Source organism: Telmatherina bonti, assembly GCF_933228915.1.
Source record: "Telmatherina bonti genome assembly, chromosome: 1".
Taxonomy (NCBI): domain Eukaryota; kingdom Metazoa; phylum Chordata; class Actinopteri; order Atheriniformes; family Telmatherinidae; genus Telmatherina; species Telmatherina bonti.
Genome location: NC_136619.1, coordinates 32451833 through 32473211, shown reverse-complemented (window position 1 = coordinate 32473211; position 21379 = coordinate 32451833). Strand labels below are relative to the sequence as shown.

At 39.7% G+C, this 21379-nt stretch overlaps 1 protein-coding gene across 2 annotated transcripts; it reads left to right on the top strand.

Annotated features, from left to right (window-relative positions):
• Positions 1-1764: 1764 nt before the first annotated feature.
• On the top strand, positions 1765-15354 carry mapk6 (mitogen-activated protein kinase 6). Of its 2 annotated transcripts, none has more exons than XM_079239091.1 (8): positions 1765-1942; positions 5727-6643; positions 6760-7077; positions 11438-11582; positions 11980-12144; positions 12250-12445; positions 12632-12749; positions 12881-15354. In XM_079239091.1, exons 2-8 carry the CDS (start codon positions 6407-6409, stop codon positions 13973-13975), a joined length of 2274 nt encoding a protein of 757 aa, XP_079095217.1. In that variant the 5' UTR covers positions 1765-1942; positions 5727-6406; the 3' UTR covers positions 13976-15354. The 2 variants fall into 2 exon arrangements, with proteins under 2 accessions (XP_079095217.1, XP_079095216.1); XM_079239090.1 differs by lacking the exon at positions 1765-1942 and adding an exon at positions 4833-4985.
• The last annotated feature ends 6025 nt before the right edge of the window (positions 15355-21379 follow it).

Below are 21379 nucleotides of genomic sequence, written 5' to 3'. Positions count from 1 at the left end.
TTCTTTTTTTTATTGGAGAAAACCTTTGCAACAGCTGAAAGAATTGCTTAGGTGAAATATATTGTTTGCAGACTTGTTCCTTTCAAGGTTTTTTTTTTTACTTTACCTTTTTTCAGCAGAGTCCAAAATGCTGATGTGGTTGCAGTGAATTATCCTGGAATAAAAGCCAATGAAATAAAACATCTAGTCTACATTCAGTTAATGGCTATGAGAGGAAGTTTGTTTCCAAAATTTCAGCCCAGTTCACAAGAAAACCAGTCACGCCTGTGCAAGAGAATACAGAAAACCAATTTGTTCTCGCTGAAATATTCCTGGGAGTTATCACCTCTGCATATGATGCGTAACATCACAAAGAAATCTCATTAGATAAACACTTGTGTCCTTTGCACTGGCCACGCAATGACAGTGAAGAAAGTGTACCAACACTTTCTCTGTGGAGGACTCTTTCACAGCATTGTTAAATATCCAGGTTATCTGGGATCTGACATGAACAGGGTGTGTATGGATAATATGGTACTTGTATGTGTTAAGTGCTTACTCACTAAGGTGCAAGAATCTGCGCTCTGTTTTCATTCGTTCTGCACCTTGGCTTTAGGTCCAGTGAGACAGTGTTATATAACAGCAGACACTTGGGGTGGGGTGGGGTGGGGTGGACACAGGGAGCATCAAAGATCTGTACTAACCACTCTAAATGCTTATCTATGTAGTGTTATATGATGTCTTTTTATTTCCACTGATAATCCATGATTCATTCATTAATTGCACTTGCCAAATGTCTTTAGATCCAGCAATCAGACAAATTTACACTGCATGCATCACAATAATCATTTAATATTTTAAAAAAGGACTGATGAGGAAAAGAAGTGAGCGAACAAGTGAAACAATCAAAAACAACAGCTTGCATTCAAGCTGGGATACATCCATTCAGTTATCTTTATACAGCTTGTCCAGATCCTGCAGCAGTCTGGTTTAAATATCAAACAAATACACGCATGCCCCTACGGAGCAAAACATGTATGACTGTCAAGATGCTGGGTCCCACTGAATGACAAGCAAATTAAGGTTGAGATGTGCTGCCAAATGGATAAGTCTCCCAAAAAGAACACCGCAGATGCAATGAAATATTGTGTGTGAGAGAACAAAAGTGGGATTTGTGGTAAAGGAAAGGAAGAAAACAGGACACTTCATAATAACCTTCCTGATACTGGCCATTAAAGTGAGCAGTAAAGCATGAAGTCTCACCTTCAGAAGGCAAACATATTAAAGGGTTGTCTTGTGCAAGCTGTTTTTCTGTGAAATAACACAAAATACAGTCTAATGTGCATGTGATATGTTTATAAGTGCAACCATGTATTTTTTGTCAGGAAAAATATGACTTTGATTTTCTAATTTGAAAGAAAGCTGAATTTTTAAATCCAGTTTCTTGATTTAACCTGACAGATAAAAGTAATAAATACTCATCTGGACTCATAATAATATCACACAGAAGCTAAAGCACTTCCATACAGGCTACTTAAATCGATTATCTTTTATTTTTCTCAAACACTGGCAAAACAGATGTAATAATAATATAGCTCAGAAAAAGTTTTAAAAAAGGAATGAGTGGAGAAGTATGAGGGGAAAATAGGGAGAGGTGGCAATGTACTCAAACTGGATTTGACACACTGACAGGCCTTGCCATACACAAGCAGTCTCCTCCCCTCTCTGGTCTGGCCTATATTAACTTTCCGTGGAGCTCCACCTCACAACTAAAGGCACATGGAGTAGGATAACACACTGCCAAGACTCTGAGGATACAGTCACATACCCACACGTACAAAAACTGGACTACGCAAAAGGTCCCCACCTGCCATTTTGGACTGTTTGGATACAGGAATTATTCTTGTGGATGGAATTTTAATTTTTTCTTCTTTTACCATGTCTCAGAAGGTTTTCAGCTTTGGTAAGTATCAAGATTTTCAGCAAGAAACAATCAGACATGAAATATTGGCATGAAACATATTGATCTGATTTCGATTGATGCAAAAAACAAATAGGAAAGTAGGTTAAGATAAAATAAGAAGGCATATAACTATTCATAAAGTGATTACAGAAAAATAATGAATGGTTAAACCCAATCAGATGCTGTGTAAAGTTTGCTATAAAGTCACTGACCAGCAAAGGACATGTAAACGGCATGTGCATAAATTTATTTATCACCTGTGTGATACTTTCTGCCCTGTGAACAGTGTTCATGGACTGTTTGTTTTGGCTTAGAGATTGTTATGGAGAATTCATACCTTCAAGTGTCGAATAGATGCCCCCCCCTTCCTCCAGTCAGTTGTGTTGGATTTGCACTTCATGTCAACCACTGTCTCATGAATAAACAGGAGATGGTCAGCAATACAGACTAGCATGGTGCTTGTGGCAACCCTTTGTTAATGCTTAGGAAGATTTTTTTTAGTCTTTTTGTTAGTGTCAAATTTAATCTAAAGGAGGGGGGATTATCCTGTGAGATGCTGCTTTACCTTGTGACCTCCATTCGTGGAACTGCAGTCTATACTGGGCAAAGAGCACTCAGGTCAAACAAGCACTTTACTCATCTGATTCTTTTAGCTTGTATCACAAATACGTAGTGATTACAGTGATCATGAGTCAGTAATAAGGGCAAGGAATTATAATAATGCACTCTGATGAAAAAGAAAAAATTTGAACTGTCTCACTTTTTTGTATTGCTCTGCAAATGAGAAGTGTATATCCAACACCATTAGGACACACAACATGTGACAGAACTGACAGTCAAGTTGCTGTGCACATTTGTATTTTAGTATTTACTTTAGTATTGCTTCATTTTTAGCTACTAAACCAAAAAAAAAACAAGAAAAAAAAAACAAGGAAAAAGTTGACTGCATTGATGAAAAGCAGAAAATCTTGGAAAAATGTTTCTGATTTCACTGGTAACAGCTGCTTGGTTAGAGATGTCATCATGAGCATCACCATCGCTGCAATTGGAATAGGAGAGGTCTTTGTAACACTTTTACCTCATTTTTGTCCCCTGTTTCGAGCATAAGATGATTTTATTTGGGAAAAATAAAATCTCTTCCATTATGTCGCACCAAGTTTGGTCCGCATGCAGTTTCTGCTCTCCATCGCAGAGCCCATCCCGGCCTGTGTGAGGCATCTGCATTCCCGGACACATGGATTCTCACATGGTCTGCCTGCGGATGCTGATGTAGACTGCTGCGGCTGTGATGCTGCCTGCCCGTCCGCCCACCCGTCCCCCCTCATCCATTCACAGCATCCACACTCAGAGTCTGGACCAGGCGCAGGCTGAATGAAGCATATGGCTAGAAAAAAATGCTACCATTCCTAATCTTTTACTCGGGATACATAATCCTCGCGGATATGTGATATGAGAGGGATCTCTAGGAGAAGAGCAGTTTGCACATCTAAGGGACAGGTGGACTTTCTAAATCCGCAAGCTGCAGTGAGTGACCCGGGAGAGGGAATTTTCTTGCTATACTGTGCGCTATATGCCTAATCTGAAAACAGCATTGATGCAGATTAAAGGCAAAAAACAAATAAGGACTTAATCCACCAGTACTGAAAACAACGAAACTAGCATGTAACAACTAGCCTACTGTAAAAGAAAAGGAAAAGGACTGTTTTCTAAAGCACGTAGGCCTGCTGCATTATCAGCACTCTCTTTCTTTTCTCAGTTGCAATAGCATATTCTTAAATTTTAAATAAAAAGTTAAATAGGCTATTTAAAGCTCGGCTTAAAAAAAAAAAAAAAATAGCCCAAATGCTACTGCAGTTAACTGTCTGTAGTGTTTTAATAAAATTGGGATGAATACAGAATTGTAAACCGGAGGAGAACCTCATTTCATGTTGCAAAAACAGCCATCGAGTGCCAGCAATGTGACATCCTTCTTTACATGTTTGTTTTATTTTAGTTCAGTATTATCTGCAGTGATGTAGTTGTAAATAAATTTCTTTCACCATATTTTAGATGATACGGATGAGATCGTGTTTACTGCAAACAGATATTATTGATATTACTGTGCAGTTTTATTTATTACATCAAGTTTTAAACACTGAGCTACATTTTGAATCTGCCGCTGTCGCGTGACTACAGACTTCAAACAAACGTCTTGAATGATTTCTGTTGCATTCATGTACGGCTCGAAGCTTCCATTATCAGCACACGCTGTGGAGGGCGTCTAGACACCTTAGAAAGTATGACACATGATTATGAACCCGTGCAGGAACACCAACAGTCTGCGCCACTAGAATTATGTTTTTTTATTCGAGTTTGGTGCACTTTTAAGTTCACCATTGCCCCTGCGATTAAACAGTTTTACAAAATCTCACACAACTGAGGTCTTTTAAGAAAAACCAGCTCATTGTTTATGTTTTTGGTGATTTTGAGTTCTTTAAATACATGGCAGAATTTTTTTTTAAAAGGCCCCTTTGTCGCTTACTTTAAATAAAGACCATTTTAAAACGTTGAAAACAATATGTGAAATCAACAATGAATTATTGAATTAATGATTAATAATTAATTAATTAATTAATATTAATACTAATAATAATGATAATAATAATCATTATTATTATTGATTTAAATAATAATAATAATAATAATAATAATAATAATAATAATAATAATTATTATTATTATTATTATTATTATTATTATTATTATCATCACAGTAGTTATTTAGTGGTATTTGAAGGAAAACTAGCTTATCTATGGTATAATGAAAAAAATTCAGCATGATGCGAAATTTCATTGAAAAAAAAAAAACATCCGAGGCGTTACCGTCGTAGTTGGCATATTTCCGACAGCCAGTGAATGCAGACCCGTGACGTCAGCACAGTCTATCAAAGCCAGCCTAAATGGCGATTGCAGTAGATCCGCAGAGCTCGAGGAGCGGAGCGCACTCGAATTTCATTCGGGTTTGATTTAAATGAAAACTGAATTAATGCAACGAATAAGGACTGTAAGTATTTAACCGTTTTTCGATTGTTATCGGTATTCTTTACCTTATATGTAATTTTACTGCGGATTTGATGTCGTTTTAAGCGATCTAACCGGACTCGGCTTTGTGTTCTTCAGCGCTCGGAAGCTGTACCACGTAGTCAAAAACCCTCCGCCAACAACGACTCCTTTGTTCACGATGTCGGCGGATTTCATTATAATGTTCCGTTTGGTGTTCACAAAATAGACAGTGTATCGATGTAGTCGCATTTTCTCTATAATTTTATGTATGTATATGTTACTGAACAGCAATGTGTGGGTGATAAATAAATACTAAGAGCCGTGCTAGCGGCTCGCCAACACGCTACCATTCTCGTCGTTATTCCACCAGACAATTGCTAACACGAAAAAGGCTAACAGCGGCAGTTTCAACTTGATATAAACAAACAAAATAGTATTGTAATTAGCAAACATATTATGTTTGAACATTTGTGCTTATAATCTTGGCCAAGGCTCAGTCTTTTCGGAAAATTATCGATACCCAGAAACCGGACTGGCAAGCGCCTTAACGCGTTAGGGGAGGGGCCAGAGTCTCCTACTGTACCGGCTTTACACGCAAGCCGGTGTGAAAGCCCAACACTGTGTCGACTTTAATTAGGGGGATAGATTGTTAAGCTTATTTTTTAATCAATTGTAAGGTGGCTCGATACTCTTGTACCACGTAACTGTTCTAACTCTGGTCTGTTTTGTTCTTGTCTTTCAGGTTATACTCAAATAAAATGGAGGATAGTTTTGATTGTGACTGTGGCGAGCTTGAGCCACCTGATCATTGAGGGTAAAAATCTCCTTTGAAGACTTAAAGGCCAGATTCTTTAGAGTTTTATAGATCAGGCGATTAGCCAGGGGAAAAATAGATATAGGTAAATACTAAAGCAAAGGAGAAAAAAAAAAAAGTTGTGCATTTTGGCATATTTCATATGAAGCTGCTCAGGACCAGTCGTACACTGAATGTATCTGCACTGTGAGGATGCAACTACATGATTTTATAGTTTAACATAATTTAGTCCCAGTGTTTTAATTGGCCCTTAAAGGTTCATTCCATTGCAGTCTACTAACACTAGTTTACTTAAGAAAAAAGAATCTGTTTTGTTTATATTGTCTACAGTGAACAGAAAGGAGAAGAAATTAATCTTTTAAAGTTTCTCTCCTTATTCACCATGGACAGAAGGTATGATTACGTTTTAGTTCCCTGCATTTGACAGTGACGGCTAGCCAGGGGGGACTTGGTAGTCGTCTATACAGGGGTTAGTTAGCTCAGCCTCTGAAGCAGAGGGGGAATTATCAGAAGAAATTCCTCCATTGGTGTTAAAGTTAGGCTTGTAACAGGACAGAGAACAGGTGTGAGGATTCATAGCTTGGTGTAAAAGCCTAAAAACAAACAACATGGCAGAGAAGTTTGAGTCACTCATGAATATCCATGGCTTTGACCTGGGTTCTCGCTATATGGACTTGAAGCCTCTGGGCTATGGAGGGAATGGCCTGGTTTTCTCAGCTGTTGACACTGACTGTGACAAGCGTGTAGCTGTGAAGAAAATTATCTTGACCGATCCCCAGAGTGTGAAGCACGCCTTGCGGGAAATCAAGATAATCAGGCGGCTTGACCATGACAACATTGTCAAGGTATGATGTGTATTTGAAAAGCAAAACACAATACTTATCTCTGTGTTGAACAAACAAGGTGATTTTGTGTTCAGTTTGAACATTTCAATATCTACCCTTTTGTTTTGTGTTACCAGGTGTTTGAGACGCTGGGCCCCAGTGGTCGCAAGCTAACAGAGGATGTGGTGTCTCTGACGGAGGTTAACTCAGTCTACATCGTACAAGAGTACATGGAGACTGACCTCTGTCAGCTGCTGGAGAGGGGTCTTCTGTCTGAAGGCCATGCCAGGCTCTTCATGTACCAGCTCCTGAGGGGCCTTAAGTACATCCATTCTGCAAATGTGCTGCATCGTGACCTCAAGCCTGCCAACTTGTTTGTTAACACAGAAGACCTGGTGCTGAAAATTGGGGACTTTGGGCTGGCACGCATCATGGATCCCCACTACTCTCACAAGGTAGGAGTATTACTTGAGTAGCAGCTTTGTTCACGAGTTTGTGGATAAATTAGCATTTCATTTATATGAAATGTTGACACAATGCTGGATAATGATAGTTTTGTACTCTGTGCTTTGACATGAGTGCTCCGTTGTGGATGTTTATGACTCAGTAATGTGGTGCTCCCCTGGGTGACGCAGTTTTTCACAGCAGGAAGTAAACAAGACAGGATGTGGTTCCTTGTGATAACGCCTCAGTCTCACTTCTTAGGAGAAGTTGGGCAGGAAAATTTAATCTCAAACTATTCTTCCATTACACAAACTATGTTTGTACAACTACAGGATTGGTTTTTTTTTTGTTGTTCTGGAGATTCCATCTTGAATATATAATGGTTTATTTATATTCATGAGTTCCAGTGTTCCCTTTGCTGCATTTGCAGGTAATTTTTCAAGCAAACAAATGAATGGTGTACTTAAAGAAATCATTGTCCCATGTCTGGGTTCAATATGTTTTAAATAAATGTCTTCAGAAAGAAATGTACTGAAAATAGTGTTTATAAAAGCCAGATGTTGACGCACCAAATGTTTTAATGCGGTCTGTAAATCTTATATTTGTCATATAAATTTACTTCACAGCAGCTGTAAAGTTTGTTGCTTTCTTTCTTTCGAATGGGAGCCTTTTGAAGGCCTTGTCCATGTGTAGCCAGTTGGAAAGCCTGTGTTGTTCCTTTGTGTCGCTGTCACCTTATAAAGGGATGAGGAAATTCCGGTCTGTGACCATATGGTGGTGTGATGTGAGGAAATGTAGGTTGGCCAGTCTAACCCTCCCCTCCATCACGCTCTTTGTAGTTGCTGGATCTCAACAGTCAGATGCTTACACGTGTCTCAGATTAGTCATCGGAGGGTCTGAAGCAGGCTCACGTGATGTGAGCCCTCTGGCTGGCAAAGCCTCATACCACAGCCAGGACCCTTCCACATCATGCAGCAGTGTGAGACAGACTTGCACACACTTGTTTACTACTGCTGCTCATTTCAAGCAAGAAACCACTGCTGTGTTTTTAGCAGTTTAGTCACATGTTAACTTCAGTGTAGCTCTTAGTGTTCTTCTGAGTCATATTTTCGGTGGAGACAGTATGTGAAAGGAAGATTACCGGTAAGCCTTGTAGCTGTCTGGAAGAAGTGAAGATTTTCCTACACAACTAGCCTTATATTCGTGTTTGCTATGTGGGTGTTTTCCCCCTGAATAAGCTGTTTTTCCTGATGGAGAAACATGCAGGCAAGTGGGTATTGATAAGCAACTTGCTAGGGGTCAGCTCTCTCGTGTTTTGAACGTTGTCTGCAGCAGCACTGCAGCAGATCCCTGCTGCTGAGTGTTTGTCAAAGATGCAATACACTGGATGTGCAACCACCAGTTATTGTTTTAACCTTTTCCATCGAAAAAAAAAGTTTTGCTTTTTTTTTTTTTTTTTGTCATAATAGAGGGGGCAGTAGAGCTGATTCATGCCACCTATTGTCATGAGATATGTGTTTGGTGCCTCTTACCAAGTGAGACTTCTTTTTTAATACACTCATTACATCTATCCAACCATATGGTCCCCAGTTAGTGTGAATGTTTTACATATGTAGCCAAAGCTGACTGGATATAATAGCTAAGTCATTTCAAATATGCTTTCCAACCATCCTCTTCTTCAGGGTGAGGCAGTAGCTGGGTGACTAAGTGTGTTATTTGAATAGCATTTCTACATAAAGGGACTCTCTTTCCAGTGATCCTCAGATTCTGGTGTAGTTTCAGTTGCATATCTGCAGTCATGCATCAGTAGCAAGAAGGCTTAACTTTGTTTTTCACCTTAATCCTCTTCGCTGTTTTCTTCAAATTGCTTGGGTTACTAAAATAGTACCCCAAGTATGCATTAATCCTGCATGACTTTGTTTTAATTAAAAGTATCCATGTATCTGTGCTATCACTGCTTGAAGGAGAGAAGTTTTTGTTGCCTTTGAGAGCTCATAGGTTGGCTCAGACTCAAGAATGAAAAGAATTTACGTGCACTCATCCAGCTTCTTCAACCCAGATCCTTCTCCTTTTTTCAGCCTCTTTGTCCTGTTGTGGAAGGGGGGGGCGTTCCTTGGGGTCCTGTTCGGAGCCCATCTCAAGCTTTCATTTAGATCATTCAAATTCACATTTAAAAAAAATAGTAAAACATTATTTATCCTAGAGGGGAATTTCAAAGTAATTTTCATTTTATGTCTAGTTGTGCCCTGCCCTTCCACAGAAACCTAAGCTAAGTACCAAAACATTGGTGGTTTTACTAGATGAGGCTGTAGGGTGTTACAGGACAGTGCAACTGTTTTCAATGCTTGCCGTAGCAAATTAAAACCTAAACATTACAAAATATTGAATAAAAACTAAAAGTTAAATGCAAGCCTGCCAGCTTCATGCAGATTATTTAAAGTTTGAAAATCTTTAAGGGTGTGAGTCATTTGTTGAACTTAAACAAATCACCTAAAAAGCAAACTTAGCAGAGTCATGTACTTAATTGTGTCTCGGTGTAAAAGTTTGTAATTTGAGATCCTGGAGGAAGATGGTTTTCTGTGACACTGTGATCAGTGTCTTGGACACAATCTTCTTGCAACCTCAAACCGCAAGTGCGGTAACTCTAACACAGACATATTTGACCCAGTTGTTATGCCAGTAACAGGCCTGTCTGGCACCAGCCTGCAGGGCATCTGAGGAGAAAACTATTTGGAAGGGAATTAAACACTAGTAAATGAATTTCAGAGAGTTTACATTTGTTTTCCATCATCCCACATTCCTGCTCTTGCAACTGAACTTAGGTAGATTCTAGTCTGCAGCAAATTAATGTATTACAGAGATCAGCAGAAGACCTGATTAACCAAATAGTGTCAGTTTTGTAGGTCCATATCTCCATTGTATGATGGGACTGCAGTAGTTTTTAGCTCTGCCCTTCAGAGTCTAGAAATGATTAATAGATGAGTTATGGACAAACTGCTTTCAGTGTCAGCAAGGAAGTCAGTGGTTTTAGTGTTCAGTTGCAAGCTTTAACCTGGACATTAAACATAATTTTCCGAGTTTTTTTTAATTGCCTACCTGCTTAGGAACGTTGACACTGATGCACTGAAAACACCTGCAATGAGTCATTATACCAGTCACTTCTCTTATTTATCAGGTAGCTAAGATGTTCACCAAATGCTGCCTAAGGTGTTGAGACAGTTAATGTTTTAATGACTGAGTGCGTCTCTCTATGGCGAGTGGCCCACTTTGAAATCAGTAAAGGAGGTTATCTGGGATGTTCTGTTAGTGCACTTTAAGCCTTTGGCTTGCAGGCAAAGTTTTAATCTACTTTTTATTTGAGTTGATAGTCCATTCCACACAGAGTTGTCCTTGCACCCTGACTAAATACTCCAAAGCTCAACGGACTTGCGTCCCTTTTCTGCAAAAGTCGTACGTGTTTCTCTGTAGTCACATACGTCAGTCTGACTAGCAGGTTCTGAGAAAAATTAATGGGTGGCTTTGAAAGGTGTCTATTATTCTGCGTGACCTGTCAATAGTACAATCTAATTCTGCCTGACCTCTTTTACAAGCGGCTCTCAGACATAAAGATTAGATGGTCACCTGGAGGAACGAGTCATGTCTATACTCTGCATTACATGCCAGTTATAAGCCCATCAAAAGAAGGGGTAGCGGTGGAGTGGTATTCATCAGGATAGTGTGACATCAAGTATCTGCGGCTAAATTTGGGCAGAAACAGGAGCCTTGCTTAGTGGTGCACTGACCATTTTGGTCTCACCACAAACTACCACTGCATGTGTAGGGGAGATGGGGGCAACAAGGGTGTTCTTTTACCACTTACCCTCCCCCAGTGTATATGGACACACACACGCACACACACAGAGGTTGATTCCCTTTGTTCAGTGTCCTGTGACTAGTCAGTGTTTGAGAATGGAGAGCAGGTTGGTATCACTGGTGTGGCAGTGGGGGATTATCCTGCTCTCATACTGCTGACATGGCCTGCACGTGTCTGATCTCTCCCTTTTCAGCCCCTTTTTCCCCCCTCTGGGGTCTTTGTCTTTATGCTATGTTGTGCTTGTGACCATACAGAGCAGATCTGTGAAGGAGATGACACTTTCAAAGTTTAACACAAACAAGCAGGAATGGTTCATATGTTAGTAGCTGGGTTGTTTTGCAAACATAGAGGTCTATTGGAGAAAATGATCTGCCTGACCTGACCGTAATCTCCGAATGGGGACAACTTGATTTAATAAATGGTAGCTTTTAACAAAATTTGTTTGAGTTGCATTGATCTGTTGTTGTTGTTTTTAAAGTATACAAACAAATGTACTAATGTGTCTCCCTCTGTCACAGGGCCATCTCTCTGAAGGTCTTGTCACAAAATGGTACAGATCTCCTCGTCTGCTGCTTTCTCCCAACAACTACACCAAAGCCATTGACATGTGGGCTGCTGGCTGCATCTTCGCTGAGATGCTCACGGGGAAAACCCTCTTTGCAGGTGAATGCTGACTCTTATAAAATTTCCTGGCTGTGTAGGCTCATGTACCACTGAAAAGGAGAGTGGTCTTTAGAACAGTGTGTATAATTCATTAAATAAGTAGCATTGGTTTAAGATGTATGTTGGCAGTTAATGTGTGTTTAGATGAGACATAGGTAAGACGTAGAGTAAGCTAACTTTCACAGTTCTTGCTGTAATCCTTTACAAGTCTAGTTGGTACAAGATGAAGCTGTGTGTGTGTGTAAAAAGTGCCCTAAGCTTGGCACGTGGTGTATAATGGCTATCCCCATGATCTTCCACATTTAGCCTCGCTTAGACTCCTTCAGTCATGTAGATGTTGAATGTTGTATAACCTTTTAAAGAAAGGACCAACTGTTTGTGTGCTTGATGTTTTCAGGAGCCCACGAGTTAGAGCAGATGCAGCTGATCCTTGAGTCCATCCCTGTACTACGAGAGGAAGACCGACAAGAGCTCCACAGCGTCATCCCCGTCTTCATCCGTAACGACATGTCTAAGCCTCACACACCACTGGACAACCTGCTGCCTGATGTCAGTCCACAGGGTAAGCATCACGTTGCACATTCAGAAATGATTGCCGGTTCATGAAGGACTCTGTTCCTCTTGAATCCCATTTCCTACCTAATCTCATTTTGCTCCTCCTTTAAAGCCCTGGATTTTCTGAAGAAGATCCTGACCTTTAACCCCATGGATCGCCTGACTGCGGAGGAGGCCCTGGCCCACCCCTATATGGCTGACTACTCCTTCCCCCTGGACGAGCCTGTCTCTCTGCACCCCTTCCATATTGAAGATGAAGTAGACGATATCCTGCTCATGGACCAGAGCCACAGCCATACTTGGGACAGGTACACTTGCTCGCACACCCCCATGAGAACATCCATTTCCTCAAATGTACAGAATGGCCTATTTTAACAGAAATAAGCGCCCTGTTTTTATATTTTCTTTTTATTGTTTGCAGAGTTATACATGCTTTTAGGATTTCTTGCTACTTCCTGTTTGTGTACTAAAGTGTCCATTTCGTGCTGTATCAGGTATCATGAGAGCCAGTTCTCAGAGGCTGATTGGCACTTGCAGAGCACACATGACCCAGATGAGGTTCAGGTTGACCCCAGAGCACTCTCAGATGTCACAGACGAGGAGGAGGTCCAGGTTTGTTTGTTTTGACAAATATCCCCTTACTGGGGTTCAGATGAGTTTAGATTGGAAGTTCAGCTCTGTAACATGACCTTCTCCTGATAAATTTATGATCAAGTTTTGAATTATTATTTTTTTTCGTCCAGGTCGATCCGCGTAAATATGCTGATGTTGATCGAGAAAAGTTCCTGGATGAGCCGTCCTTCGACTACTCGTCTCTGATGTCATCAGAGCGATCTTGGCAGGATGACCACCACGAGAACAAATACTGTGACTTGCAGTGTAGCCACACCTGTAATTATAAGGCCGTGTCGCCCTCCTACCTTGACAACCTCATCTGGAGGGATAGTGAAGTCAACCACTACTACGAACCCAAGCTCATTATTGATCTCTCCAACTGGAAGGAGCAGCAGAGCAAGGAGAAGGCAGACCGCAAAGCCAAGAGCAAGTGTGAAAAGAATGGGCTTGTTAAGGCCAGGATTGCACTGCAAGAGGCAGAGAAGACCCAGAGTTTAGCAGAGAAGGATAAGACGCAGGAGAAACACCAGACAGAGAGGCCTCAGAGCCAGCAAAACCAAGGCTTTGACTTTGACTCCTTTATTGCCAGCACCATCAAACTGAGCCTGCAGCCGGAGCCCTGTCAGGAGGTGACCCTGATCAGCGAAGTGGGCCTTCTGAACGAGCTCAATTTTTCCGTCTCTCAGCTGGAGGCTCCTCGCTCAAGCTCTATGTCAAAGACCATAAGTCAGGAAAAGGAGGAGAAGTGCCTGGTAAATCTCGCCCAGTTAGGTGCTGGAGGGCTGGGAGTCGTTGCCGGGGACTGCGTCTGGCCCGTTCGCCCCTGGGAGAGCTTCGCCTCTGAGGAAAGAGCTGGGGAAAACGGCTGTGTCATAGATGAAGCATGTTGGGACGCTCGCAAAGAGGACCATTTGCAGAAAGAAAGCACTTACACCAGTTACCTGGACCACTTGTTTAGCCGGAAAGAAGAGGGGGTTGCAGAGATGGTGGCGGGTCCAGAGATGGAGGCCTCGGTGGTTAAGGAACTGGACGACAACTTCCTCGACAGTCACACAGAGATTGTGCTTAATATGCAGCTGGACACTCTGGCCCTGCCTGGCTTTGAAAGCCCTGACGACTTGCCTCTAAAATCTATCCAGGCATCCTTCACCCCTTGCGCTGTCAAATGCTCCCCACAAATCGCCCACAAAACGTACAGCAGCATCTTCAAGCATCTTAATTAATCAGATATGTATATCCTCCCTCACAGTGCAAAATCTACGCGGTTTTTGTTTTTATTTTTAATTTACTATGGTATATTGTACTTGAATCATTTCATACCTTTTTTTAAAAAAAAAAAAATCATAGTTAATTTTTATTATTATTCTTGGAGTTGAGCGGGGCGATTTATTATATTTAAAGAGTTTTGTCATCACTCTGAGCCTTGATCACTAGCCCTTCACGGGTTAATGTCTACACCCTCATTGTTAAACTGGCATGTCATTCGCACACATAAGTACTGTAGATGAAGGGAGAGAAGTTACTAAAAGAAGTATGAACAGAAAGGTTAAGACTAGAGTTTGTTTTGGTTTTTTTTCTTTTTCTTGGGGGGGGGGGCATCAGGAAGGATATTATTGCTGTGAGCTTTGAAAGTGCTTTCAAACAGACTTTCCAGGAATGGGATATCGGGAGAGGGGGTTATCCCTTTTTCTTTTTTTCTTTTTTTTTTTTTGCCTCTTTCTTTTTTAATATCTATCACTTTTCTTTGAAAGAAAGCTTCCTTAACAACCCTTTCATACTGTAAATCTGACACATGATGCCAGCAGCAACCATTATTGTAGGCGTTAATGTAAAAAATGTGTTATCTACCTCAAGGTAACAGCCGTGAGAGACACTCGAAGCCGCACTAGTGCTTTACACACATGACCATCCTCATACCATGAAATGAAGTGGTCGTATAGATTAAATCTGTTTCACTTAAGCATTTAACATAGTGCGGTGCTTCAGTAATCATTATTTATTTCTAGCAGATGTGCGATATTTATTTTATAAACAATGTGTTATGTCAGTGTGATTATTGAAGAGGTGAGGAGTTGGACAGACTTCCATTTTCATTTCGGCACTATAAGGGTGTGCAAGTGTTCCTTTATTTTAAGACAGGATGCAAATTCATGTGTTCTGTTCTTAAAAAAAAAAAAAAAAAAGTTGAGGCTTTCCATTTTCCTACGATATTCTAATAGATATCATTCTTTTTAAATTTTTATTTTTTTGTACAGGTGCGTTCTGTCTTTAGTGGAAACTTTATGGTTTAAAGAAGCGCCTAAAAGTCTTAATTTTATTTTCTATCAATGTAAAAAAAAAAAAAAGAAGTGTGCATGGAGGCAAAAGAAAGGTACATCACAAATGAAGTTCATGGTGGGTGTAATGTACGTCAGTTTTAATTGTACTATTTTTTTTTTATTTTTTTTTTTCAATTTCTATGTACTTTTTCCAAGCAAGCATGACAAATTAGGTTAAGGTGTAGCATGTAGAACACTTCCAGACTTCTTTTGTTTTTATTTGTTTTGTAATCATTTGTTCCCTTGTTCTACAAAATATCTAAAAATAAAATAACTGGAAAAGAGCTCTTCTCCTCATTTCTTTCTAGAAATATCTTCTCTTTCCTCACACTTGCTCAGATTATATCTTTTTGTGACGAGCTTAGTTCGACAGGAGACTTGGAGGATCTTTGCTGGAAAATTCTGACCGCGTGCTGCCACGTTGACATTCCACTTTTAATGTCGTAGACGGACTAAATTACACTGCAAGTCGGACGCAGCTTGAATCGTGCTTAAAATAGCACTTCATGTTCAGGTTCATGTTTTTGACATGTATAATTTGTAAGGATTGGATCTCTGAAGTAATGCGCTAGCTCAACATGTAAGACTGAATTTACAAGTTTAGTTGGATTACAAACTGAACTGTTAGATAAGGGATGTTGTCTTTTTCACATAATTTCCACTATAAATGAACTCTAAGACTTATAACTATTTTAAGTGATATTCTTGGAGTTAAATGTTTCCCAAACTTACCAGGCGCATTATTAGGAAAAGAACTTAAATAATGAAACCAGACAAGTAATGATGGATTCTGGTAAGGCTGCAGTGACATCAAAGTCCCCCTTTCGACCAGTTTTGGCCTGAATCAAACAGGATAGTATAAAGTTTGCTATTAGATTCAAGATATTTCATTCTGAAATGAGCAGGGTAAGCTTTCATTTTAGTCAGCTTACTAAATAAGTTGATATGGATCATATTAAATGTGCTAAAAGTTGATTTAAGTTAAACTAATCTGAAACAAGGCATCATTGTTGAAATCTTGAAATGCTGTCAAAACATCTGATGAAGTAAAACCTACAGCATTTCTTTCTCGGGCGTATTAAGTGAAGTAAGAAAGCATGACGCGCTGGTGACTGAGTTCATTTCCACCCATGCCTTCTTGCTCAATGAAGCAGTTCTGACCTGTGAAGCTTCTGTTTTTTTAGACAAACCTTAAAAAATAATTTATGCTGTCACAAACATGTAGCCTGGCTACATACATTAAACAAGCTCTATCTTCTTTAGTAGATAAATGCGAACCCACAGGAAGTTAACACAGCTGGAAACTTTTACCAACAGGTCTGTGACCAAACTGGCTGTAATTCAAACACAAGAGGAAGGAAGTTGTACAAAGGTTTTAACTGGGTGTCTCCCAGTAATCTGCTACAGCTGGTTTTCTCACTGTTGTTACTTCCTGCTGGGAAAAAAATTGGGCCAGTTACGTGATGTTTTCTTCTTTCCTGGTCCTGCCAGTGACTGAGCCCCCCTGGTGTATTTGGATGAAAACTGACGCACATTATTTGTGTCAAGTGACAGAACAGGAGGTGTGTAACAAGTAAATGTAGGGCAGATTCTCATGTGGAGCTGTTTTCTCATCAACCTTATGCCATCTGCCTGGATGTCTGCTGTTTATTCTGCCGCAGAAGGATGTATTCATACCGATACTGCCTGCTCTGCTCAACTCCCCACATGCTGTCATGAGACCATGTTGAAGCTCATTATAGGGACGTCCCCCTCACATTCTTCTGAGAATGACTGCTTGTATTGTGCATTTCTTCTCACTTTCTCTTCACTTCCTTGTGTTGTCACCTCTCTTTCTTTCTGCCTCTTATCCCTCAACCTCCGAGGTCTTTCCTCTGTCCCAGACAGGTCAGGTGTTGTCAGGTTAAAAATAAAAACCCAGTAGTAACAGATAAGCAGCTCAACTCACCACCCATCAGCTGACAGTAGCTTAACAAAGCAATCTGTAATTCAAGGTCATGATTGCCACTCTCTTTCCAGTAAGACCAACTAGTTTGTGCTTTGTGTGGTTTTTTTTTCCCTTGGGGGGATGTTCAGTAAAGACAAGGAACTACTAATCAATTTCCTCCAAGAAAAATGCACTACAGTAACTTGCTGAACAATTTGCAGTGCAGAAGAATGAACGTGGGGACAAAGTGCAAGCCTTCAGTGGCTATCTGCAAAAACTTGAGGCTTCTCATTATGACTTCTCAGTGTCAGAATGTGTGTCCATATTGAGACCAGAGTTGTGCAGAGCAGATGAAGCTAAAGTTAGAACACAAAGTGCTTTCATAAATAGACCTCACCCCTCAGGGACCTGCTCTTTAAAAGCTTTGACTCCTGCCAAAGTTACAGAGCGTCCTGACCGTTGATATCGGATCAGTGTATCACTTTATACACCTCTAAGCAATGTGAACTGCAATGTCACATTAACCAATTCAGTGTTGTGCAAGTTCACACATCGGGGAATCCAGAGTACAAAAAAAATCCTCTGTAACTGCAGAGCATCACTTCCAGGAAGAGGTAACCCCAATGTGGATCATTTTCAAGTAGTTTTTGATTCTAAAAAACAGTAATCAGAAAGCAAAATTCATCAGCTCTTAAACATGCTTGAGTACTTTGAAACACATATGACAAGCACTAGTGCAGGCAGTAATTGGTCCTCTTATTCAATGATAATAATCATGAGTACTCATAAATATTAACTATGTCCTCATCAGACAACGTTCCCTCTGCCTGCATAATAACAACAGCTGTTCCTGATCAACCATATTTATTTTGCAGGGATGTGCAAATTAGCTGAAGACTTTCCAGAACATAACATCTTTCTTTGTGTGCGTAACAAATAGAAGCCACAAAAAATGACATTTTGCTGTGGCTTGCTCTCAGAGAATGCACAATTCTCACTCCCGCAGTCAGAAGTAAACAAGAACTCTTCTCATCAGGAGTCGTTTGAAATTCTCTGGTCAAAAAGCTGTTGATGTTTAAAAGGCTTACTTGCTAACAGTTCTTCTCCATCCTCATTTATAATGTGAGAAACAAAGATGACTATTTTTGTTAGAAGAATTCAGGTAAGCTAGGTCTATTTTGCTCTTTTGTTAAAAGATACTGTTTAATTTTTGCTGATGCTTTGAGGAATTTCAGTCCTTTAAATGACTGTTTTTGATCAGTTTAGGTTGTTTTGAGGTGTTTACAGGACACACATTGGAAAAAGAATCTGATCAGGTTTCTTCTTCATTTAATTGTTTTATAATATAGTCTCAAATCTCTGGAGCAAATTTAATCAAAGATGGACTGACTGTGGAGTCTCCGCTAATACCAGCTGACTTACAGTACAAAGGTTATTTCAGCAACATGTGCTGCCATCCAGTCATAATCATTGTTGTTGAAGGTTGTTTTTATTTGAACATGTTCATTTTAGATCTCATTTCACCTGTTGCAACACAACAGGCATCAACATCCTAAAATAAGCTGCATGCAATACAGACCAGTCACCACCTAATGCAATCCGTTCAATACAGTTTACTCTTTCACAACAAATGTACTTTTGAGGTACTTTAAAGGCAATATAATATTGTTACAATACAGTTCCATTAGGTATCCAGTCGTTATGATCCAGTTCATTATTTGGCAACTCTGAATTATCACGTATTACTTTTCTGTTCACATGCCCAGAACAATTGGTGACGGTGAAGAGAAACAACCTTTTACAGGAAGAGACCGAAATCTGCCTCAAGCAATAGGAGGTTGCAATGATAGGAAAGCAGTACAAACAAGAAAGTGTTTCAATTATAAAACTGACAATACAATTTTTAAAAAAAAGTTCTGAATTAGTGGGTTATTTAAATCCTCTCCTGAGCAAAAAAGGGAAAAACTGTATATTTTTACAGCTAGATCCAGATAGCAAAAACTGTTTGGCCAAAATGTGCATTTTTGATTGGGTCAAATTTGGCCTTGACTTGCAGTGTTAACTAAATGTGAGTGTGGCGTCCAAAACTCTGCAAAGCGACTACCACTCGTGACCCGTGAGAAAAACTGCTGTAAGGAAGGTTTCCTGTATTAAGACCACTTCTGACCCACAAAAAAACCTGCTGTATTCCATGTTCAGCTCATCAACTGGCATCTGGACCATATGTTGTCCACATAACACTTGCCAGTACTGTAATTGAGTCATAGGTGCCAAAAGTAGCCCAGATTTGGCCTAAAAGAAGCGTGCTATCTGCAGGAACTAAACCTCCATACTTAGGAACCGAATGCAGCAGATTGTTAAAAGTTGAAGCGTTGCAGTCATAAACATCCACTCCCAAACATGACAGAATATAATTATAAATTATATTAACAATTATTTATTATATATATTATAAATATTCCGCTATGCAATATTCAGAAAACCAGGACAGATATGTTGTACGGTTTGCCGTGTTTCTCTTATTATTTACACTTTACACTACGTCCTAATGCTTTTGGGAGCAGGGCAAAATCTTATCTACTCTATGATTTATTGTCAGGATCCAACATGAGTTCTGAAGACATGTGTTAATTTGTTACTCTTTATCGAAACACTGTTAAAAAAAACAACCCAAAACCTGCATGCCTCACAGCCATAAAAAACAAGGCTTACATGCTTACCTGCTAACAGTTCTTCTCCATCATCTCCATTACCATCGTCATATTTTCTAAGTAAAGTTGACCTTTTTCATGAAGTGGGCTTTTCCACTGCAAGTTGTTGCTCAAAACACACAAACATGTCAGTTTCAGTTACAGATACACAACTGATGTATTTCTACACAACAGACAAGCGTTTACAGTACTCAGTATTTTCTGGTGGAAACTTTTGGTGGATTTTCCACAGATCTCCCAGGAGATACCACGCTCTGATTAGACATGCAGTTTTACACACTGGTGTACTTTGCCTTCTAGGGCCTCGAAATGCTCATGAAGTAGTGAATACCCTGGTGCAGAGTACGTCAGCAAAGAATGAAGACAGTTTGTACCTCTTAGACAAACATGTGTGTGAGTGTGTGCATTACAAAACTCAGCAGAGCTCAGGGACATATATAACATTGCCACTTACGGTACATAACAGAATACAGTGAGTCAGTGTTATTGCTGATTCCTCTGAACAAAATTTGTGTTTATAAATTGCACAAATAGCTGCTTGAGTGTCTAATACATGGTTGTGTAAAAATTTAACACAGTTTATGAAAGACTGAGGCATGACTGAGCATGACAAGTTGTCATAACAAGTCCCAATGGTATCTGGGAACAAGTTATTAGCTGACAAAAATAAAAAATATCAGCATCAGCAACTTTGTCACAGCTTCGCCTTCATATTCCTATAATTTACATTCATTAACTTTATCTTAAAGGAAGTGTCATTTTATTAGACTTTTTTTTTGGAGGTGTTGAGTGAAATACTACTAAGCAGTAGAAAGCAATCAGTGTGCTCTCAGTTTGTTCATTGAAAGATAATTTCAGGGTTGAAAGGCTAGTTAACAACCAGTAGCTTTTTTTTCCTTACCATATTTTGCAGAATGATGGTCTGGGTGCCGTGTTCTGCTGAGAAAATCTGCTTTACCAGGAGGAGCTTTATAGATATAAAGATCCCCTTGATAATCTGAATTCTTATTTGATTTATTTGTTTATTTTGAATTAATGTTTGTTTCATGGGATCTACATTGTACTGCTGGACATGACCAAAGGGGATAAAGGATGGAAAGAGAAAAGAATGAAAAATAGACAGAAAACAAAGAAACAGATTCTAGACCAGCTGTGGATGGATGGTCAACAGCCCCCTAGAAGTCCATCTTATAGAGTCTGCACTCCATCTGCTTTCAGTCTCAATTCAGCATCCTGTCCACTAATGCAGCACACACTCTTGCCCACAGGGGGCGCACACCTCATCATTTTCCAACAAGGTTTGCAATCACAAGTAGTTCATAAAAAAATCTTTTTTTTACAGCTGTAATATTGTTTTAAAGGCAAATTTAGGCATTTACATTGACTGCAGTGCAAAATAGAGCTACCGTCTGCATGTGATAAACTCATTACCACTAGTCTCATATTCATTATGTAGGTGACCTCAATTGGCCACTTCAAACAAAAGCACATCCTGTTGCAGTGGACACTCAGATGTTTCATTTGGTACATGAATAGCTTGCTAGGATTTAAAGTACACAACACCCAGAGGGTGTACTGAAGGAAGTATGGTGCTTTTTTAATATAAGCATCATATTTCAAGCTTGAAAGTGGGTTTGATTCAATACAAGACCCTTGAGGTAATTTATTTGA